The sequence below is a fragment of the Symphodus melops genome (assembly GCF_947650265.1).
Source record: "Symphodus melops genome assembly, chromosome: 22".
NCBI lineage: Eukaryota > Metazoa > Chordata > Actinopteri > Labriformes > Labridae > Symphodus > Symphodus melops.
The window spans coordinates 1,251,528-1,269,117 of NC_136712.1; the positions used below are offsets into that span (position 1 = coordinate 1,251,528).

At 45.9% G+C, this 17,590-nt stretch overlaps 6 protein-coding genes across 8 annotated transcripts; 4 read left to right on the top strand and 2 right to left on the bottom strand.

The window, feature by feature from the left end:
- Positions 1–23: 23 nt before the first annotated feature.
- On the bottom strand, positions 24–3,928 carry gcc1 (GRIP and coiled-coil domain containing 1). The gene is made up of 4 exons (XM_079334856.1): positions 3,628–3,928; positions 2,374–2,835; positions 1,529–2,191; positions 24–1,410 (listed from the first exon to the last, which is right to left on the bottom strand). The coding sequence occupies exons 2-4, from the start codon at positions 2,755–2,757 to the stop codon at positions 142–144; spliced, it is 2,316 nt and encodes a 771-aa protein (XP_079190982.1). The 5' UTR covers positions 2,758–2,835; positions 3,628–3,928; the 3' UTR covers positions 24–141.
- A 220-nt stretch (positions 3,929–4,148) lies between these two features.
- On the top strand, positions 4,149–6,516 carry LOC306817742 (ADP-ribosylation factor 4). The gene is made up of 6 exons (XM_079334866.1): positions 4,149–4,419; positions 4,752–4,832; positions 5,272–5,381; positions 5,480–5,551; positions 5,641–5,766; positions 5,940–6,516. The coding sequence occupies exons 1-6, from the start codon at positions 4,353–4,355 to the stop codon at positions 6,024–6,026; spliced, it is 543 nt and encodes a 180-aa protein (XP_079190992.1). The 5' UTR covers positions 4,149–4,352; the 3' UTR covers positions 6,027–6,516.
- A 507-nt stretch (positions 6,517–7,023) lies between these two features.
- lamtor4 (late endosomal/lysosomal adaptor, MAPK and MTOR activator 4) lies at positions 7,024–8,108 on the bottom strand. Its single transcript, XM_079334921.1, has 4 exons — positions 7,999–8,108; positions 7,761–7,844; positions 7,385–7,502; positions 7,024–7,290 (listed from the first exon to the last, which is right to left on the bottom strand). Exons 1-4 carry the CDS (start codon positions 7,999–8,001, stop codon positions 7,193–7,195), a joined length of 303 nt encoding a protein of 100 aa, XP_079191047.1. The 5' UTR covers positions 8,002–8,108; the 3' UTR covers positions 7,024–7,192.
- A 452-nt stretch (positions 8,109–8,560) lies between these two features.
- Positions 8,561–10,259, top strand: atp6v1f (ATPase H+ transporting V1 subunit F). Its single transcript, XM_079334920.1, has 2 exons — positions 8,561–8,874; positions 9,734–10,259. The coding sequence occupies exons 1-2, from the start codon at positions 8,717–8,719 to the stop codon at positions 9,933–9,935; spliced, it is 360 nt and encodes a 119-aa protein (XP_079191046.1). The 5' UTR covers positions 8,561–8,716; the 3' UTR covers positions 9,936–10,259.
- A 173-nt stretch (positions 10,260–10,432) lies between these two features.
- Positions 10,433–12,158, top strand: LOC306818122 (uncharacterized protein; the record flags this gene model as incomplete). Its single annotated transcript, XM_079335497.1, has 5 exons — positions 10,433–10,881; positions 10,976–11,038; positions 11,213–11,260; positions 11,564–11,611; positions 12,041–12,158. The coding sequence occupies exons 1-5, from the start codon at positions 10,799–10,801 to the stop codon at positions 12,156–12,158; spliced, it is 360 nt and encodes a 119-aa protein (XP_079191623.1). The 5' UTR covers positions 10,433–10,798.
- On the top strand, positions 11,968–17,577 carry drd4-rs (dopamine receptor D4 related sequence). 3 transcript variants are annotated; one of them, XM_079334743.1, is made up of 7 exons: positions 11,968–12,189; positions 13,874–13,958; positions 14,725–14,814; positions 14,887–15,174; positions 15,285–15,397; positions 15,959–16,617; positions 17,262–17,577. In XM_079334743.1, the coding sequence occupies exons 4-7, from the start codon at positions 14,938–14,940 to the stop codon at positions 17,462–17,464; spliced, it is 1,212 nt and encodes a 403-aa protein (XP_079190869.1). In that variant the 5' UTR covers positions 11,968–12,189; positions 13,874–13,958; positions 14,725–14,814; positions 14,887–14,937; the 3' UTR covers positions 17,465–17,577. The 3 variants fall into 3 exon arrangements, with proteins under 3 accessions (XP_079190869.1, XP_079190868.1, XP_079190870.1); XM_079334742.1 differs by lacking the exon at positions 11,968–12,189 and having other exon boundaries at positions 13,807–13,958; XM_079334744.1 differs by lacking the exon at positions 11,968–12,189 and having other exon boundaries at positions 13,807–13,958; positions 14,728–14,814.
- Positions 17,578–17,590: the final 13 nt, after the last annotated feature.

Below are 17,590 nucleotides of genomic sequence, written 5' to 3' on the forward strand. Positions count from 1 at the left end.
AATCATCACGAAGACTCAAACTGTTGAAGCAGGAAAAATATTTTAATCTTAGCGAGGGAATCAAAAATATACATACGAGAGTTTGTCAGACGTAATTTAAATATTTACACACAGTGAGAGGCCACGCTCCTCGTATTGTTTTTATTTCCTCTTGCCAGGTGTCCACCAGGTGGCGCCCTGCAGCCTCATCACGCTGAGTTTCTCCTGCGGGCTGAAGTGAAGGATGGTCAGGATGGCGGTGAGCGTCTGCTGCTTCCCGCTGGCGTCCTGCAGCGTCAGGAACTTGTAGATGACGTTCTTCAGGTACTCCATGTTGGCGCCCTCTCGGCTCTGGTCTCGGTTCAGCTTGTCCAGCCGTCCTCGCAGCTCGGCCACTTCCTCCTCGTGGCGCTCTCCGTTAGCGATGATCTTCGCCTGCAGCTGGTGGAGATCCTCCTCCAACCGGTGTTTCTGCCGCCGCAGCCCGCCCACCTCCACCTCCTTCCTCGCCAGCTGCTCGGCGTACAGCAGCAGTGTAGGCTCGGTGTTCGCCGCCCGCCGCAGGGCCTGGCTGATGAGCTCGCCCTCGCTCTCGGGGCCGGACTCGTGCTCCTCCTCGGCGGTTTTGGCGGCGTTGTTGGTGTAGCTGAAGGTGAGAGCTCGCAGCTGCTCCAGCTCCCGGTCCTTCTCGTCCAGCAGCGCCATGGTCCTCTCTCTCTGCTTGTGAAGCTCCGCCTCCAGCCGCAGCAGGTCGTCGCGGTGCAGCGCTTCCACTCGCTCCACTTCCTGTCGGTGAGTCTGCTGCAGCGCGGCGGCCTGCTGCTGCAGCTCGTCCAGCTGGCGGCGGTGTGCGGCCTCGGCCTCGTCGCTCTGGATGCGCAGGTTGATGTACTTCTCCTTCACCTCGCTCAGCTGGTCCCGCACCTCCTCCAGCTCCTTGGCCTGGCAGCCATCTTTGACGTTCTTGTTCTTCAAAACGACCTGCGCTCGCAGCTTGTAGCGCTCAAACTCGTCTCGGAGCTGACGCAGCTCCTGCTGGTAGAAGTGGGCGGAGCCTTTCTCTCTGCTTAGCTCAGAGTCCGTCTCTGCCAGGTTCTGGATGTCGTGGTCCGGGTTCTTCTGAGTCGCCAGTAGCAACAGCTTCTTCAGCTTCTCCATCTTTTCCTTCAGAGCGACCACGTCCAGCTGGGACTCGTCCATGCACAGCTCGCCGCTCATCCTGCTGGACGCCGCCATGGCCAGCGTTTTGTTCTCCATGTCGAGCTGCAGGATGCGCTCCCGGAGCCTCTGAGCCGTCTGCTGGTCTCTCTGCCGAGTCTTCTCACAGGAGCCGAGAAGCTCGGACAGCTCGGAGACTCGCTCCTCCAGACCGGCGACGCGAGCCTCTGCGGACTGAGCGCGCTCATGAGCACGCTCCTCTGAATCGTTGACCTGCAGGCGCACAAAGAGGAAACAATGACGTTAGAGCCAGGCAGAGTGTGTGTGTGTGTGGACTCAGTCCCCTGGTTTTCAGGTGTCCTGGTCTACGTGGGTTATGGTCTGGGTTTACCTTCCTGGTCTCCAGGTGGATCTGTTCCTGAACGTGGTTTTTCAGCGCCGTCAGGTCTCTCTGCAGTTCTTCCACTCTGGGATCTGGTTTCTTCTGGTTCTCCTCTGCGACCTGCAGCCTCCTCTTCAGCTCGTCTCTCTCGGCCCTCACCTGGCTCAAGAGAGCCTGAGACTCCGCCCCCCGGTCCACGGCCTGCGAGTTGAGGAAGATGGTGGAGTTGGCGTCCTGTAGGCGGAGCTCTGCGTCCTGTCTCTGGTCTCTCTCCTGCTGCAGGAGTCTCTGCAGCTCTCGGAGCTGCTGGACGTGGTCTCCCTGCTCTTGCTCCCTCTCGTGCTGCTGCGTGATGACACGAGCGCGGCTCTCCGCCAGCTGCTGCTGCAGGCCTTGTAGCTCCGCCTCCTGCTGAGTCGTCATGGTGGCCAGGCGCTCCCGCAGATCCTCCATCTCTTGCTTCAGCTGACGCTTGTCCGCCTGGAAATTCGCCTCCATCCGAGACTTCTCCTGCGTCACTGTAGCCAGGGCGCCGGTGAGCGTGCTCAGTTGGCCCTTTAACCGGATGACTCGGCGGTCTGCTTCCATGCTGGGAGGGGGCGCCGCCTGTTGCAGCTCCGCCCCCACGCTGCTACCATCTGAACTGCCGGCATCATGGTCGGATCTCAGCCACTGCAGGAGGAGACATCAGAGAAACAAGAGAGAAGATTTCAGGTCACAGCTGAAGTTTAGAGGTCACAGCTGAAGTTTAGAGGTCACAGTTGAAGTCTAGAGGTCACAGTTGTAGTTTGTTTATTAATTTATAGATGGATGTTTTTAAGTCTGTAAACTAAAACAGACTTTAACAAATGTACCGCTGAGCTTGACTTCCTGGTTGGTTCTCCCTGGTCCTCCTCGCTCTGGTCCCCTCTGGCGGTCTCGCTGGGCGTGTCCACAGACGCTGCTGTGTCTATGGACGCCGCCGTGTCCAGGCTGTCCTCGCTGTGCAGGGAGCAGCTGTCCTCTGGGAGGTCAGAGGGGGCGGTATCCTGCTGATTCAGGTCCAGCTCCTGGGTCACAGACAGGACCTTCACACTGGCCTCTAGCGCCTCCTTCTCCTTCATGAGACTCTTGTATGCCCGGACCACATCTTTAAACCGGGTCTGGTACTGTACCAGCTGCTTCTTCTGAGACTCGATGGTGTCCAGCAGCTCCTTTCTGCCTGGACCGCCCCCAAAACTCATCCCGAACTTCTCCATGGCTATGATGGTCCGTCAGGGTCTGGATCACCTGCTGATCATGACAAGAACTGGACTGGGACTGGGTTTGTTGGTTTACTGAAACAGAAACAAACATCAGGAATCGTAAGCCAGTGACAGTGAGTCCCCAATTAAATAAAATAATTATTTTTTAGTTTGTGCACAGAGAGGCCCGATAGACAGACAGGAAGCTATGTGATCCAGGTCAGCGTGAGATCTGTTTTATGGCGCTTCGCCTTGTCCTGAATTTGTTTGAAAGACATTTTTAGGGCTGTCAACAGTCACAGAAAGTAGTTAAATCAGGCATTTAACCTTCTGTAAATTAAACGTATAAATCCCAAACAAACAGACCTCAGTAAGTAAATTTGTAAGATTTTTTATTTCATGATCTTTCAAAATAAAAGTCAAGATGCAAGGAATGATTACAAAACTTGTAAATATCCTTTTCTAATGTGCATTTTATTATTGTTTGCATATATGTATATATTTTTAAATATACTTTCTATTTTGTTTCGTGGGTTTGCTCGACCCAAACGTCGTGAGAGATGTATTGTTTTGAAATTATCTTATTTTTTAAAATATATTTCCAGAGCTTATCAGCTGTCTCGTTTTAAAGTTAAAGACATCTTAACTTTGACTGAGATAAAGTTTCATCAAACGAAGTTTTAAAAAAAATGTGGAAGATAAAAGTTTATCGCGTTAACAGCTGATTTCATTGTTTCCGGTTTTGAACGGTTCTTACCAAGTCAAACAGCCTCCAGCAGACAAAAGATCGACTGCAGGTGTTTATTCACTTAACAGGTAACACAAAACCACCACGGTGTAAGTAATTTAATGAGATAAAAACATGTACATTTACTAAATACATACCGACGAGCTGTACACTGTCGGCGAACGGCCGCCATGTTGGTCCAAACCGGAACTGAAGGAGGAGAAGGAGGCGGGAATCTGATGCTGAGTTCAAGGTTATCAGGAAAACACAAGATGACCGACGTTTATTTTTATTTTTATGAAATCATGCAACTATTTGTCTGGATAAAAAAAATACTTTTATTAATTAATACAGTTACAAACTATCATGAAACTTTTCAGATACTTATATATGTTTTTCATAAACAATTACTTGGGTTGAATTAATTAATTAGTTAAGGACAGCGACATATAGCGAGTTTCACTATATGGTGCTGGTTCAGAATTAGCACCACAGACAGGAAATTAAGATTACATATTTATATAAAATATTTATTTTCATTTTTATTTATTTAGTGTTATAATGGAAATTATTCTCTTTCATTAGTCTCTGATTAAACAGATGAATTATGTTCGATCGATAAATTTACCGCATTTCTGCCTCAACATGAACGCAGCATTCTCAAATTTTTTTTTTTCAGAGCAGTGACGTCATTTGTTCCGCGTTGGCCTGGACGTGGCACCGAGGAGGAGCTGCGCCCTCTCCGCCCGTTTCCGTCTCTCTCTTGCGGCATCAAGCAGAAATCTTCTCCCCCCCCCCCCCAGTGGACCTACCGGACACACCGGTCGACTTTTCTCCCCCACGCATCAGGTCGTTCATCGTCCCGCCACCGAGGAGCTTAAAGATGGGTCTGACGATCTCCAACATGTTCACCAAGCTGTTCGGGAAGAAGCAGATGAGGATACTGATGGGTGAGCTAGGCTAGGCTAGGCTAACTAGCTCGGAGGCTAGACGGGCGGGAGGAAGAACCCCGTAATTCCTCTCTTCTACTAATGTTCGGATGAATGTATGACAAACATCTTCATCTTTAAAGCTCAAGCTGGTTGAACTGAAATGACCCCAAAATATAACAACATGGATCAAATAGATGCTAACCTGGCTAGCCACAGGGGCTGACGGAAACTGGTTCAGACACAGTTATCAGCGTCATGTATCCGCGTGTTTAAAGGTTTAAATAAGTAATAGTCTTAAATTGGTTTGATGTTTAAACTGTTTTATTGTCTTCCTTATCTGCTTGTTTTAGTGGGTTTGGACGCAGCTGGAAAAACAACCATCCTGTACAAACTGAAGCTCGGAGAGATCGTCACCACCATCCCGACCATCGGTAATCACATATCATAATAATGATCAATAAAACATGATCAATAATCTCCACAGAGACACGTGTAGCTGCAAAGATCAGTTGATTTACACCTTGATCAAAGTGAGATCCTCTACTCATAGAGGAGGTCTCACTCTGAGCCAAAAATAACTGGGTTTTTTGTGTTGTCATAAAGTGGAGCAGCTACACAGGATCTCTTGTCAGTTTACGGAGTGACACATCAGTCGGACTGTCACCATGGTGACTGTTCTTAAATGTGACACACCTGAGTAAGAATTAAGAGCAGCTGATTGGTGACAGAAGGTCAGCAGATACACACAGGAAACCAGGATGTGTGAGAACGAGAAAGCGCTGCTGCTTTACATGTCCGCTAAACATCGTTTCATTCAACTACCTTTTTTTTTTTTTTTCATGTTTTTGTTTGTTTGTTTGTTTGTTTCAGGGTTTAATGTGGAGACGGTGGAGTATAAGAACATCTGTTTCACGGTGTGGGACGTCGGAGGTCAGGACAAGATCCGACCTCTGTGGAGACATTACTTCCAAAACACACAGGTAAACACACACTCAGGTAAATATGTACACAGGTAAGGAAATACACACGTACACATTTGGCTCTAATGTAAAGGTGTGTGTGTGTGTGTTGTGTTCAGGGTCTGATCTTCGTGGTCGACAGTAACGACAGAGAGAGAGTCACAGAGTCGGCTGAGGAGCTCGCTAAGATGGTAAGAAGAAAAAAAACACTCCCTTCATCTATGACGTTTTATCTGTCACATGACTGTAGCTCAGTGACGTCCCCCTCGTCTGTCCACAGCTCCAGGAGGACGAGCTGAAGGACGCCGTCATCCTGGTCTTTGCTAACAAACAGGACCTTCCCAACGCGATGGCGGCCAGCGAACTGACGGACAAACTGGGACTGCAGAGCCTCCGCAACAGGACTGTAAGTGACGCACAGATACACACAACTACACACAGATACACACAGATACACACAACTACACACAGATACACACAGATACACACAACTACACACAGATACACACAACTACACACAGATACACAGAACTCACCTTTAGAAACGTGTCTAACGCCGCACATCTCTCTCTCTCTCAGTGGTACGTTCAGGCGACCTGTGCGACTCAGGGGACGGGTCTATACGAGGGTCTTGATTGGTTGTCTAATGAGCTGTCCAAACGTTAGATCACCTGACAGGAAGCAGCTGTGTGATGTCATCGACTGCATTTACCACAAATGATGAAGACGAGGAGGAGTTTTAAAGGACTGATCTTGTTTTTCTTTTTTAAATTATAAATGTGTCTTAGAGGAAGTGATGTCATGGACTCTGAGCTCACCTTGATTTCCCATCATGCTCTTCTTCTGTTGTTCCTTTTTTTGGGGTTTTTTTTTGTTTTACTCCGCATGTTTAAACTCACTGAATCACATGACTCCAAGTTGACCAGGTGGGAAGGCGGGGCTTCAGACAGGTTACATTAAAGCTGTGATTGAGGGCGGAGTTAACTACAGGTGACAGTTCACCTGTGGGCAGGGGGGCGGGGTCAAAGACAGGTCACAGTTACCTGGTGGTGTTATGGCTCATTCCGTACCTGAAGGCCTCGTCATTCCTCAACGATGTGCAGAAGAAGATTCTGAAATAACGACGATGCAATAAAGGGTTTTTTTTTTCTTCTCAGCCGTTTGTTTGTTTCCTCGACGACGGGATCAAAGTGTCAGAAATAAATCAGAACAGGAATTTATGAATAAAAGAAAATAAAGATAATCATGTGGATTAAACAAACCAGCAGGTGGCGTCCTGAGGAGATATCCACTCTGCCTATTGGCTGCTGAGCCCTGAAGATGAACCAATCAAACCCAAGCAGGCAGAGGTTCTGTTTTTACTTAAATAAGAGACTGAGGAGAAATAAAGTTCAACTGAGGGAACAGTCTTCAGATCGTGATGACGGTTAACAAACCCACTCTGAGTAATGACACTCCCCACCTGGAAGGAGAAATCCCGACAGATTAGCGGCGGAGAAACCGCGGCCTCGTACTTTGAAGGTGCCGATTCTCATCACGTCCTCACACTTGGCAACTCACAAACAAAAGCTGTGGCAAGTGAAGGTTCAGATTCAAACGGGACTATTTATCGACTGAGCTGTTCTGAAAAACCTTTAAAATAAAAAGACACGAGTCGGTCGAATCAAACGATAATTTTTAAATCTTTATTTTCAGGTTAAACATGAAATCAAACATAAAAAACATTCACTCAAACAGCTGAAGTTACAAACACATCAGACGTCCTGCTCAAACAGGTGACCTCTGACCCTTGAGATCAGTCGGTCGTCCTCTCACTTCCTGTCCGTCCGTCTCTAAACACTGATTGGTTCCTGCTGGTTGTTCTGTCTTTTGACCACGAACACTTTCTGACCTGAAACGGTCACAGTGTAGACGAAGTCCTCCAGGATCACTGAGAATGAGCAGGTGAGAACAGGTGTGAGGGTCACCTTAAGGTGTGTGTGTGTGTGCGTGTGTGTGTGTGTGTGTGTGCGTGCGTGTGTTACCTGACATGCGCTTGAAAGGAGGATCAGCTGATCCAGGTAACCTGAATCGACTGGCCGTTCTCACCATCTGCATCATAACGCCGGCCGTGTTTTCATCGTTCTCCAGCTCACCTGCAGACTGAGGAGGGCACACAGAGGTCAGAGGTCAAAGGTCATCTCCTGTTCTGACAGATAAGACTCTGACACTGAATGTTTGGATATTTCTGAAAAGTCGTTTGGACCAGAAAAAAAAAACATCAGCATAAATAACATTTATAGTATTTACAAACCTTCAAGGAGGTTTTTAATATATGGAATAAAGAGTAATATGACCCTGAATGAACTGAAGTGGATATTAACTTTCGCATTAAGGTTGAACGGGTTCAGAATTACTCACAGCCAGAACCCCGTCCTCGCTGATCACCAGGTACCCGAGCTGATCCGGAATCCGGTCCAGACCCGCCGTGAGAGCCGCCGTGGTCTAAAAACAACAACATGAGCTAAGAGGCTAACTGCTAACTGCTAACAGGCTGAACACAGTGTTCGGGTCATGGGGTCGTGACGGATAAATAAAAACCATGATATTAAATTGAAAACATTAAAAATAAAAAATAAAACAATAAAGTAGAACTCACCATTCTGCTTCTGTTTTAACCAGCTGTTGTGCTGTGCTGCATTTCCGCTGTACTGCGCGTGATCCTCACGTGACTGCTGCGAGGCCTTCAGGTGCTGTCGGAAATTAAAACTATTTTAAAAATAATAATTTTTTTCAAACATTTAAAACCAAAAAATAAAACATGCAAACAAACAAACCAATCAGAGCACATCTTCTGTAATGACTGCATATTTAACTTTGGTGTAAGATGATGTAAAATATCCAAAATACATAGCATATGAAAAATGTTAATATTTTTGGCACTTTTATTCACCCATTTTAAAGCTGTTTATTTATTAGAATTTTTAATTTGTAAGTTTTACTTACAATTAAAGGGTCCCTCTATACACTCTGAATATGTGCCATTTTACAGTGTAAAGTTAAGATTTACGTGGCGCACCTGAAGGCAGCGTGCTCATTTTTAAAGGTGACGTCACTGCCTGTTATTTAATCAGGTTGCGTTTGATTGATAAACAATGCTCACACAAAGTCACGTGATTGATAGTTTTAACACAAATCACACAGGCGTTATCATCGATCCGTTTTGTGACGTACTTCCTGACTCAAAGCGGAAGTGACGGTCAGCTGATGTGATCACATGACCTGAATCATCTGTCAAAGAGAAGCTAAATTGTTCTTGTCGTTCTCGTCGGGGTTTTATTCTCCTTGTCTTTTTTTCTGCACACCGGAGCTCCGTGATGGCCGGACGCGGGAAACTGATCGCCGTAATCGGTGATGAGGACACGTGCACCGGATTCCTGCTCGGAGGGATCGGTGAGCTCAACAAGAACCGGAAACCGAATTTCTTGGTGGTGGAGAAGGACACGAGCATCACAGAGATCGAGGAGACCTTCAAGTAAACCAGACCCCGTTTAAACATATTAATTTAAGGTTTTATTTAGATTTATACTGAAAATGTTAAATTATGACCGGAAGTGTGATCTCAGGGTCAGAGGGAATAAGTTATCTGTTAAACACCTTAACATGGTTCTGCTTTTATCATCATGCTGCATTGATTGTTTTATGCTATTAAACAGAGCAGCAGATAATAACTAAACCTCCTGCATCAACAGTTTGTCGAACCTCGAGCTCGACTGATTTATCGCCTGCTCGATATTATCGGCAGATATTAGCACCTAATATATATATATATATATATAGATATATAGATATATCAGTGTTAAAAAGAAAAAATCAGAAGTTTAAGTTTCTTGCAGCCCTTCTGACCTGATCATAAACAAACATATACGGTGGCCAGCAGGTGTCAGGTGAATGCATTTACACAAACGAACACAAACGTTTCACAACACTAATTCAAAAAGCAAAAATAACAAAACAATTAAAAAGAAGAAATAATGAAAATAATAAATCTAAATAAAATAGTAATAATATATGAATATAAAATACAAAAATGGTCGTTTTGATTTCGACACCTACAGGCCACCATATAGAGATGGCGTCTTGAACGGGCTTCTTGGTTACTAACACTTAAACAAACAGAACCCCATTTAAAAAAAAAACAACAGGAGATTTAAACATGAAGTTGTTTTTCACGTTTGTTTGTTTTTTACGTTTACGAGACGGTGGCGATGGCGCTGTGTTGATAATTATATTGATGTATGATAATATTTGTGTTTACGTCTTATTCCGTCACGGTGAGCGTTAAAATGATAGAAATCTGAATTAGGTCTGGTGTGTTGTTTTACTCTCCACAGGAGCTTCTTGGCTCGCAACGACATCGGCATCATTCTCATTAACCAGTTCATCGCCGAGATGATCCGCCACGCCATCGACGCCCACATGGAGTCGATTCCCGCCGTGCTAGAGATTCCGTCCAAAGAGCATCCTTACGACGCGTCCAAGGACTCCATCCTGCGTCGCGCCAAGGGCATGTTCTGCGCCGAGGACTTTCGCTAAACACACACACACACACACACACACACACGCAGAGCTGTGATTGATGTGAGCGTCCTTGTCGCCATGTTTGTACAGTGATTCCAGATGATCTAATCGTGTTGTTTTTCCTCTAAATGTTTTTTTTCTGACCAACGTGTGAATCGTTCCCTTTGACGTTCAGAAACAGGAAGTAGATGGTGTGACTCCGGCTCATGATGATTGATGTGCAGTTGTTTCTGTCAGCTGAGAGCGACTCACGCAGGACGCAGTTTGTGTGTATTTTGTCTTGTTTAACTTATAAAACTCTTAAGATGTTAAAGAAAATAAAAGATTTGTTGGTTCTGATTTTATTTGTCGATGTGTGAAAAATCTTTGGACACAAAAACGTTGGCGGTCACGCAATCAAAACAAGCGACAAAAATCTAACCCGTCAGCTGTACGGAGGCCCTGAAGGGACAACATACAGCTCCAGGTGAATTTTGAGGGGGCGTGGTCAGACAGCTCATTTACATATTTAAAACAAGACATTTCACATTCATGTTCTGAGACTTGCTTACACTAAAGAGGAGGAGGACATGTGACCTAACCCGAGAACTGTCGGCCCTGTTAGAATCTTCTCGAGAAATAATCTACGATCCTGGTTGTGACCAGGTGAGTGCGAGTTCTCACGTTAATCAAACGGGTAAGGTCTGAGGTCACGCAGTTCTCACAGAGCTGATGATGTCATGACTGATAAAGTCAGTCGATACATAAACACACAAAATCTGACCTTCAGATGACCTTCACACAGGTTTCAGTTGATTGTGTGACCCTGAGACACAGTGTGTATATATACAGTGTGAGGGGGCGAGCGAGCTGCCCTTCTCTCTCTCTCTCTGTGGACGATGGCTCTAACCGAGATGTCGACGGTGATTCTGATGGTGGGGATGATGTCATTGGCGTCGGCCGGTCCTCTTCCTCCGTCCAGGTGAGATTTTTTTTGAAAAACAGGTGAAACATGAAAACATTTCAGTTCACTCTAAGAAATTAAATTGTGCATGTTTTGTGTTTCCTGTGTGCAGTCGAGAGGAAAACATCACACAGAGTGTTCACCTGCACAGGTACGCTCAGGACAACGCCACCAGGTGAGCCTTCAAAGATCTCCTACGACGTCTTTAAGAGAAATTAGTCGAATATGACTCTGATTTCTGTTCGATAACAGATTAATCCTTCAATATATATTTGACACATCAGATCCTCTTTGTTGGATCTCACGGCTCGGTTGGTGCAGAGGTAAAAGTCATTGTGTTGTGTTTCAGGTTCGAGCTTCCTCCAAACGTGAACTCAAGTCTGTTTGAGCCCCAGAGGTCAGTTTGACATGTTCACCTTTACAAAAAATTAACTTGAGTTATTTGCACATTTATATTTGCCAATTTATGGGACCAGTTGTTTTATAGACATTTTTATATTTTTATTTAATTTAATTTTGCACTGTGTGATTTTCTTCTTCTTCTTCTTCTTGCTGCTGTAACACTGTACATTTCTCCGTTTGCAAGATCTATAAAGGATTATTGTATCTTATTTGCAATATCTGAATTTTTTTTATGACTCCAAAAAGTTCAGGTATTTTAACCATGAAAAAGATTCATCCTTCTCTCTCTGTGTTTCAGAAACGACTCCATGAACGGCACACAGTTTCATCAGCCAAAGTTATTCAGGTGTCTATCTATCTATCTATCTATCTATCTATCTATCTGTCTGTCTGTCTGTCTGTCTGTCTGTCTGTCTGTCTGTCTGTCTGTCTGTCTGTCTGTCTGTCTGTCTGTCTGTCTGTCTGTCTCTCTCTCTCTCTCTCTCTCTCTCTCTCTCTCTCTCTCTCTCTCTCTCTCTCTCTCTCTCTCTCTCTCTCTCTCTCTCTCTCTCTCTCTCTCTCTCTCTCTCTCTCTCTCTCTCTCTCTCTCTCTCTCTCTCTCTCTCTCTCTATATATATATATATATATATATATATATATATATATATATATATATATATATATATATCTCTATCTCTCTCTATCTCTCTCTATCTCCTAGAACATTCTTACCTATATCTCTTTACAGATGTTATCTCACGTTGTCTAACCTGATGTCTTACTTCTCTTCTTCAGTCTCACACATTGCCGCCTTCCCACCTGTCTGACGACAAACCTGGGCTCTAACCTGCAGCACGGCGATGAGAAAGCGGGCAAAGACACCAGAGACCCGCTGGGCTTTGGAAAGAAATAACAGGAAGCAGATTTTCATTTCATGTCATCATGTAAATGTTAAGCTTTGAGGTTAAAGTGTTACACTCAGACTTACCACTAGGGGGCAGCACCACCGTGTGTCACTGCTCTTCACTGGTGACTGTTTTTCTGTCAGACCTGAAGCACTACATTTCCCATAATTCTGTCAATCACACCTGTCAATAAACTGCATTGATCCAAATGATCCTGTGATCGATCTTGTTAATCATCCTTCTAAAAAAAGAGTTTTGATATTTTTTCCCCCGAGCGTTGTCTGACAGGTTGGGTCCTCACAGCTGGACTGAAACATGATCCACTCATTTGTAGAGTGTCTCTGAAGTATCAATCAAACATGGCTGCCGGAGCAGCAGCTGGGCTTTTTGTAGCCGACTTGAGATATTTGCTTTTTGGCGTGAAGGAAGCCTCCAATCAGGATCTGCAAAATGTATTTAAATTTGTTTCTGCAGCACAGAAACATTCCCACCTTCACACTGAGCAGCCATGTCATTGTGTGTTATTAATTAGAGCCACCCAAAGGTCAAAGGTCAACATCACTAACTAAATAGTTTGTGTGTTTGTTTCTCTGCTTTGAATCTGGGGGTGCGCAGTGGTGCCTCGTGGCAAGGAGGTTGCTGGTTTGAATCCCTGTCTGTCAGGAGCCTCTGTGTGTGTGGAGTCCCGTGCGTGGCGTGGGTTCTCTCCGGCTTCCTCCCACAGTCCAATCACATGCTGGTTAGGTTACCTGCTGACTCTGGGTGTGGCTGGTTGTCGGTCCTGTGATCGACAGGCGAACAGTCCAGAGGTGTCAGCCTGCTGAGATCATGGATGTGCTTCCTGCCTTGGTGGTCATGTGTGACGGACTCTCTCCATGAATGACACTTCGGTTTGCTTTTCCCACGCTGTAATTCAGACCCGGCTGCACAGTGTGTTTCAAGGTGACTCTAAATGTTTACATGCCCATTCAAACAGTCGGTGAGGATGTTCACATGGACTCGAGGATCCGGGTTCCGAAGGAATGCTTTAAACATCTAATAACACGAGCAGATGAAGCTTCATTAGAAAACAAATCAAATGTGTGAGTGTGTTCAGTGAGTCTTTTTAATAGAACTGAAACAGTGTTAAATCAAAATGGAGGAGGATTTTTTTTAATGTTTTCTCAACAACTTTAATTAGTTTAAAATTCTCAGAAAGCCGATTTCATGAATGATTCATGAAACGTACGTCAAACATAAAAGAACAACGTCTGCTGCATCCTCTCACAGATGCTAATAAGACACACACACACACACACACACACACACACACACAGAGCTCATTAACATGTGGAGGGTCTGTCAGGTTCATTATGAATATAAAGCTCAGTGAGGCTCAACCTGAAATAAAACATCTTCATCAGTAAGATGTGGTTAAAGCTTAAAGCGTGAAAAACATTTGCCGTCACAGTTTTATGGATTGAAAAATGAACGCCACTTTGATTAGAATAAATCTGTTTATCTGCACCCACGAAGAAGAAAACCTAAAGAGAGACGGGGGGGGGGTCTACCTCACAGCTGACTTACAGCCAATCACAAAGCTGCACTGATGAGTGAGACAGAGTGAAGGAGGCAAAGAGAGGGAGAGGGGGCGAACGAGACTCAGAACAGGAGAGAGAGAGAGGATGAAGGTGTGATGAATCTTTTATAGACCAGAAGAAAAAAGTTTGTGTCTTCATCACAGAGGAGGAGGCGGAGAGGAGGAGAACATGAGCAGCTGGGGTTCTTAAATGAAACAGCGAAGAAGAAGACGAGGAGGAGAAAGATCAGTGAGTGAATCTGAAATCTACTGATTTTTTATTCGTTAATTGTCTTGTTTTCTTTTTTTGAAGTTTTTCTTTTTAAATTTTCATCACTGTGACCGCCGGAAAAAATTAAATTCAAAAACTTAAAACAACTTTAAATAAATTAGTTAGTTTGAGGGGTCTGCAGTTTGAAATCATCACATTCAGTCTGACATCATCGCGTTCAGTCTGACATCATCGCATTCAGTCTGACATCATCGCATTCAGTCTGACATCATCGCGTTCAGTCTGACATCATCGCATTCAGTCTGACATCATCGCGTTCAGTCTGACATCATCGCGTTCAGTCTGACATCATCGCATTCAGTCTGACATCATCGCATTCAGTCTGACATCATCGCGTTCAGTCTGACATCATCACGTTCAGTCTGACATCATCGCATTCAGTCTGACATCATCACATTCTGTCTGACATCATCGCGTTCAGTCTGACATCATCGCGTTCAGTCTGACATCATCGCGTTCAGTCTGACATCATCGCATTCAGTCTGACATCATCGCATTCAGTCTGACATCATCACGTTCAGTCTGACATCATCACGTTCAGTCTGACATCATCGCATTCAGTCTGACATCATCACGTTCAGTCTGACATCATCACATTCTGTCTGACATCATCGCGTTCAGTCTGACATCATCATGTAGCCAGTACGCTAACATTCTGTTAGCACTGGAAGCTAACACAATCACACATGAAAGCAGACTTCCTGTTTGTGTTTATAAATCACAGGAGCTCTCAGAGGTCTCAGGACGATTAGAAAGAAGAACTCGTGATTCATTGAGTCAACTTGCAGACACACACCTGAGAAACCTGCAACAGGTAAGAAGAGCAAGTTGAAACGGTCACATGACCACTGCTCTGTGACTGACACTCATCATCAACCTCTCACAGGAAGCTGCTGTGTCCAGATGTTGACTGCAGACAGCATTCAGGGCCTTCATCATGGTCAATGTGACACCTGACAGCCCCTCAGGTGACCCCGTTTACCACTTCAACTATCCGGCCCTGGTCCTCGGCGTCCCCCTCATCCTGGTCATCATACTGGGAAACATCTTAGTGTGTGTGAGCGTGCTCACCGAGCCCTCGCTGAAGACCGCCACCAACTACTTCATCATCAGCCTGGCGGTCGCTGACCTACTGCTAGCCGTGCTCGTGCTGCCGCTCTACGTATACTCAGAGGTCAGAGTTCACCAGGACCAGGTGACTGTACACCTGGACAGTAAGGACACTGTGTTAATGAGGACTGATAGATGGATGTCATGTCGGTGTGTCTGTTTGTGTGCTGTTAGTTTCTTGGCGGCGTGTGGACGTTGACCACCTTCACCTGTGACGCTCTGATGACCATGGATGTGATGCTGTGCACGGCCTCCATCCTCAACCTGTGTGCTATCAGCGTTGACAGGTAAGTCCACCTGAGTGCGCGGACTTACACGGGGTCGATTTCTTTTTCATCGTGACTTGAGGAGTTTGCAGATCATTAACGGGATCACAGATTTTGGTAAACGAGCTCCGCACGCCGACAGACTCTCAAGTGTTGAGAGGAGTTAATGAAACACCTCGTTACTGTTAATTTACAAGTCGGGCTTATTTGTATTGCCTGAGAAGTGAAACTAAATATATAGTGTCACCTCACCTCTAAAAAAAAAACCCTTCCAAAGTCAGCTGATCGTTTCAACACTGACAGGTGTTGAGATATTCTATCCCAAGATCCCATCAACACCACACAAACAGATCAGGATCAGCCTTCAGGCGAGGTGCTGGGCCTTAAAACACCCACAAATGAGTCAAGACCCAGGAAACACGTCGCCCACAAGTCCCACCTGTGATCTGTTTACTGTCGAACAAATCGAGACGACCCGCTCTGAAATAAATCTGTTAAAAAAAGAGACATCTGGTCTGATGGGGGGCTTCAGGGTCTGATGGACTGAAGTGGTCTGATTTTGCTCTGTGGTTCTGGTTTCAGGTACATCGCGGTCGTGGTCCCTCTGAAGTACAACAGGAACCAGTTCAGCGTCCGTCAGCTGGCCCTCATCGCCGCCACCTGGCTGCTGTCACTGGGCGTGGCGTGTCCCGTGATGTTCGGTCTGAACCAGGTCCCGGGTCGAGATCCGAGCGTGTGCAGATTGGAGGACGAGCGGTTCGTGGTGTATTCGTCCGTCTGCTCGTTCTTCGTGCCGTGCCCCATGATGCTCTTTCTGTACTATTGGATGTTTCAGGGCCTGCGGCGCTGGAGTGGGCGGAGCAGGTCCAAAGCAGGTCCCGCCTCTCGTCCCGCTCTATCTCTGCATCTCTGCGTGGTTCCACGGCGAGCTAAAACCACGACGGCGGACAGTCAGGAGAAAGTCTTGTACGCCGCTCCTGACAGTCTCAGTCCCACCGCTCTGTCGACCGTCTCCACGACAACGCCCAGTGTGACCCCGGTGACCGAGGAGCAGCACGACAGGGTCACGAGCTTCCCGAGGACGACGCAGAGCGACAGCGTGTCGGACGCAGCGCTCGCAGAGAGGACGGAGGGCAGCCTGATGAAGAGGAGCGCGGCGAAGAGGCGAAGGAGAAACAAGAAGAGCAGCCGAGTCAGCGGCCGGGAGAGGAAGGCCATGAAGGTACTTCCTGTCGTGGTCGGTGAGTTTTTCAAAATAATCATGAAAAAATGCATGTTTATTTAAATGTTTTTATACATCCAACGTTTCTTTTTTTAATTCATGTTAATTTAAGTTTGAAGCGTCTCAGCAGTCGATCTGACGTCTGCAACACAAACTCTTTTTGTTCTTCACACTCTCAATTTCATGCTTACCACAGACGCTCGGATCCTCTTTAAAAATAGAAACTGTTCCTCTCGAATCTCCGTGGAAACCACTTCAGTGTCTCAGCGGCAGCATTACTCGCATCCAAACACGGACTCCAAACTCCCTGCACGCTCACACACGTACACACACGAGGTTTATTTTCTATGAAATAAAAACAGAATCTATTATTTAAAAATAGTGTGATGACAAGTAAAGATATTAATTTGTGTTTGATGATGTGAACAGGTGCAAGGTAGGAAGGCTGATAACAGGTCTTTGACGACTCAGCAGAAAGCTCTAATAAGACAAGTTTGAGGACAACAGGAAAACATCAGCAGAGAGACAAGAAGTACTGATTTGTCCACAGGGGGCGCCAAAATCAACACAAAAGGAGCTTTAGTTAAAACTGACGTCTTACAGTTTTGTTTATTTTCCGCTGCAGGAAACCTCCTGAATGACTGTCCCTGTGTCTTCCTGCAGGTGTGTTTCTGGTCTGTTGGACGCCTTTCTTCATCGTCCACGTCACCAAGGTTCTCTGTCAGTCGTGCGACATCGGCCCCACACTCATCTCCGTGGTGACATGGCTCGGCTATGTCAACAGCGCCGTCAACCCGATTATCTACACTGCCTTCAACGCCGAGTTCAGACACGTGTTTCACAAGCTGCTCTGCTGTCAGGCCTGATCCAGAACTGTCTGAAACCGAGTCGGAATCATTTCAACTGAGTCACATCTCAAAGGCGAAAACTAGCGTGATTTTAAAAGTAGCATTCCCCTCTGTGGTCTCTAAAGCCACGCCCCCTCTGTGGTC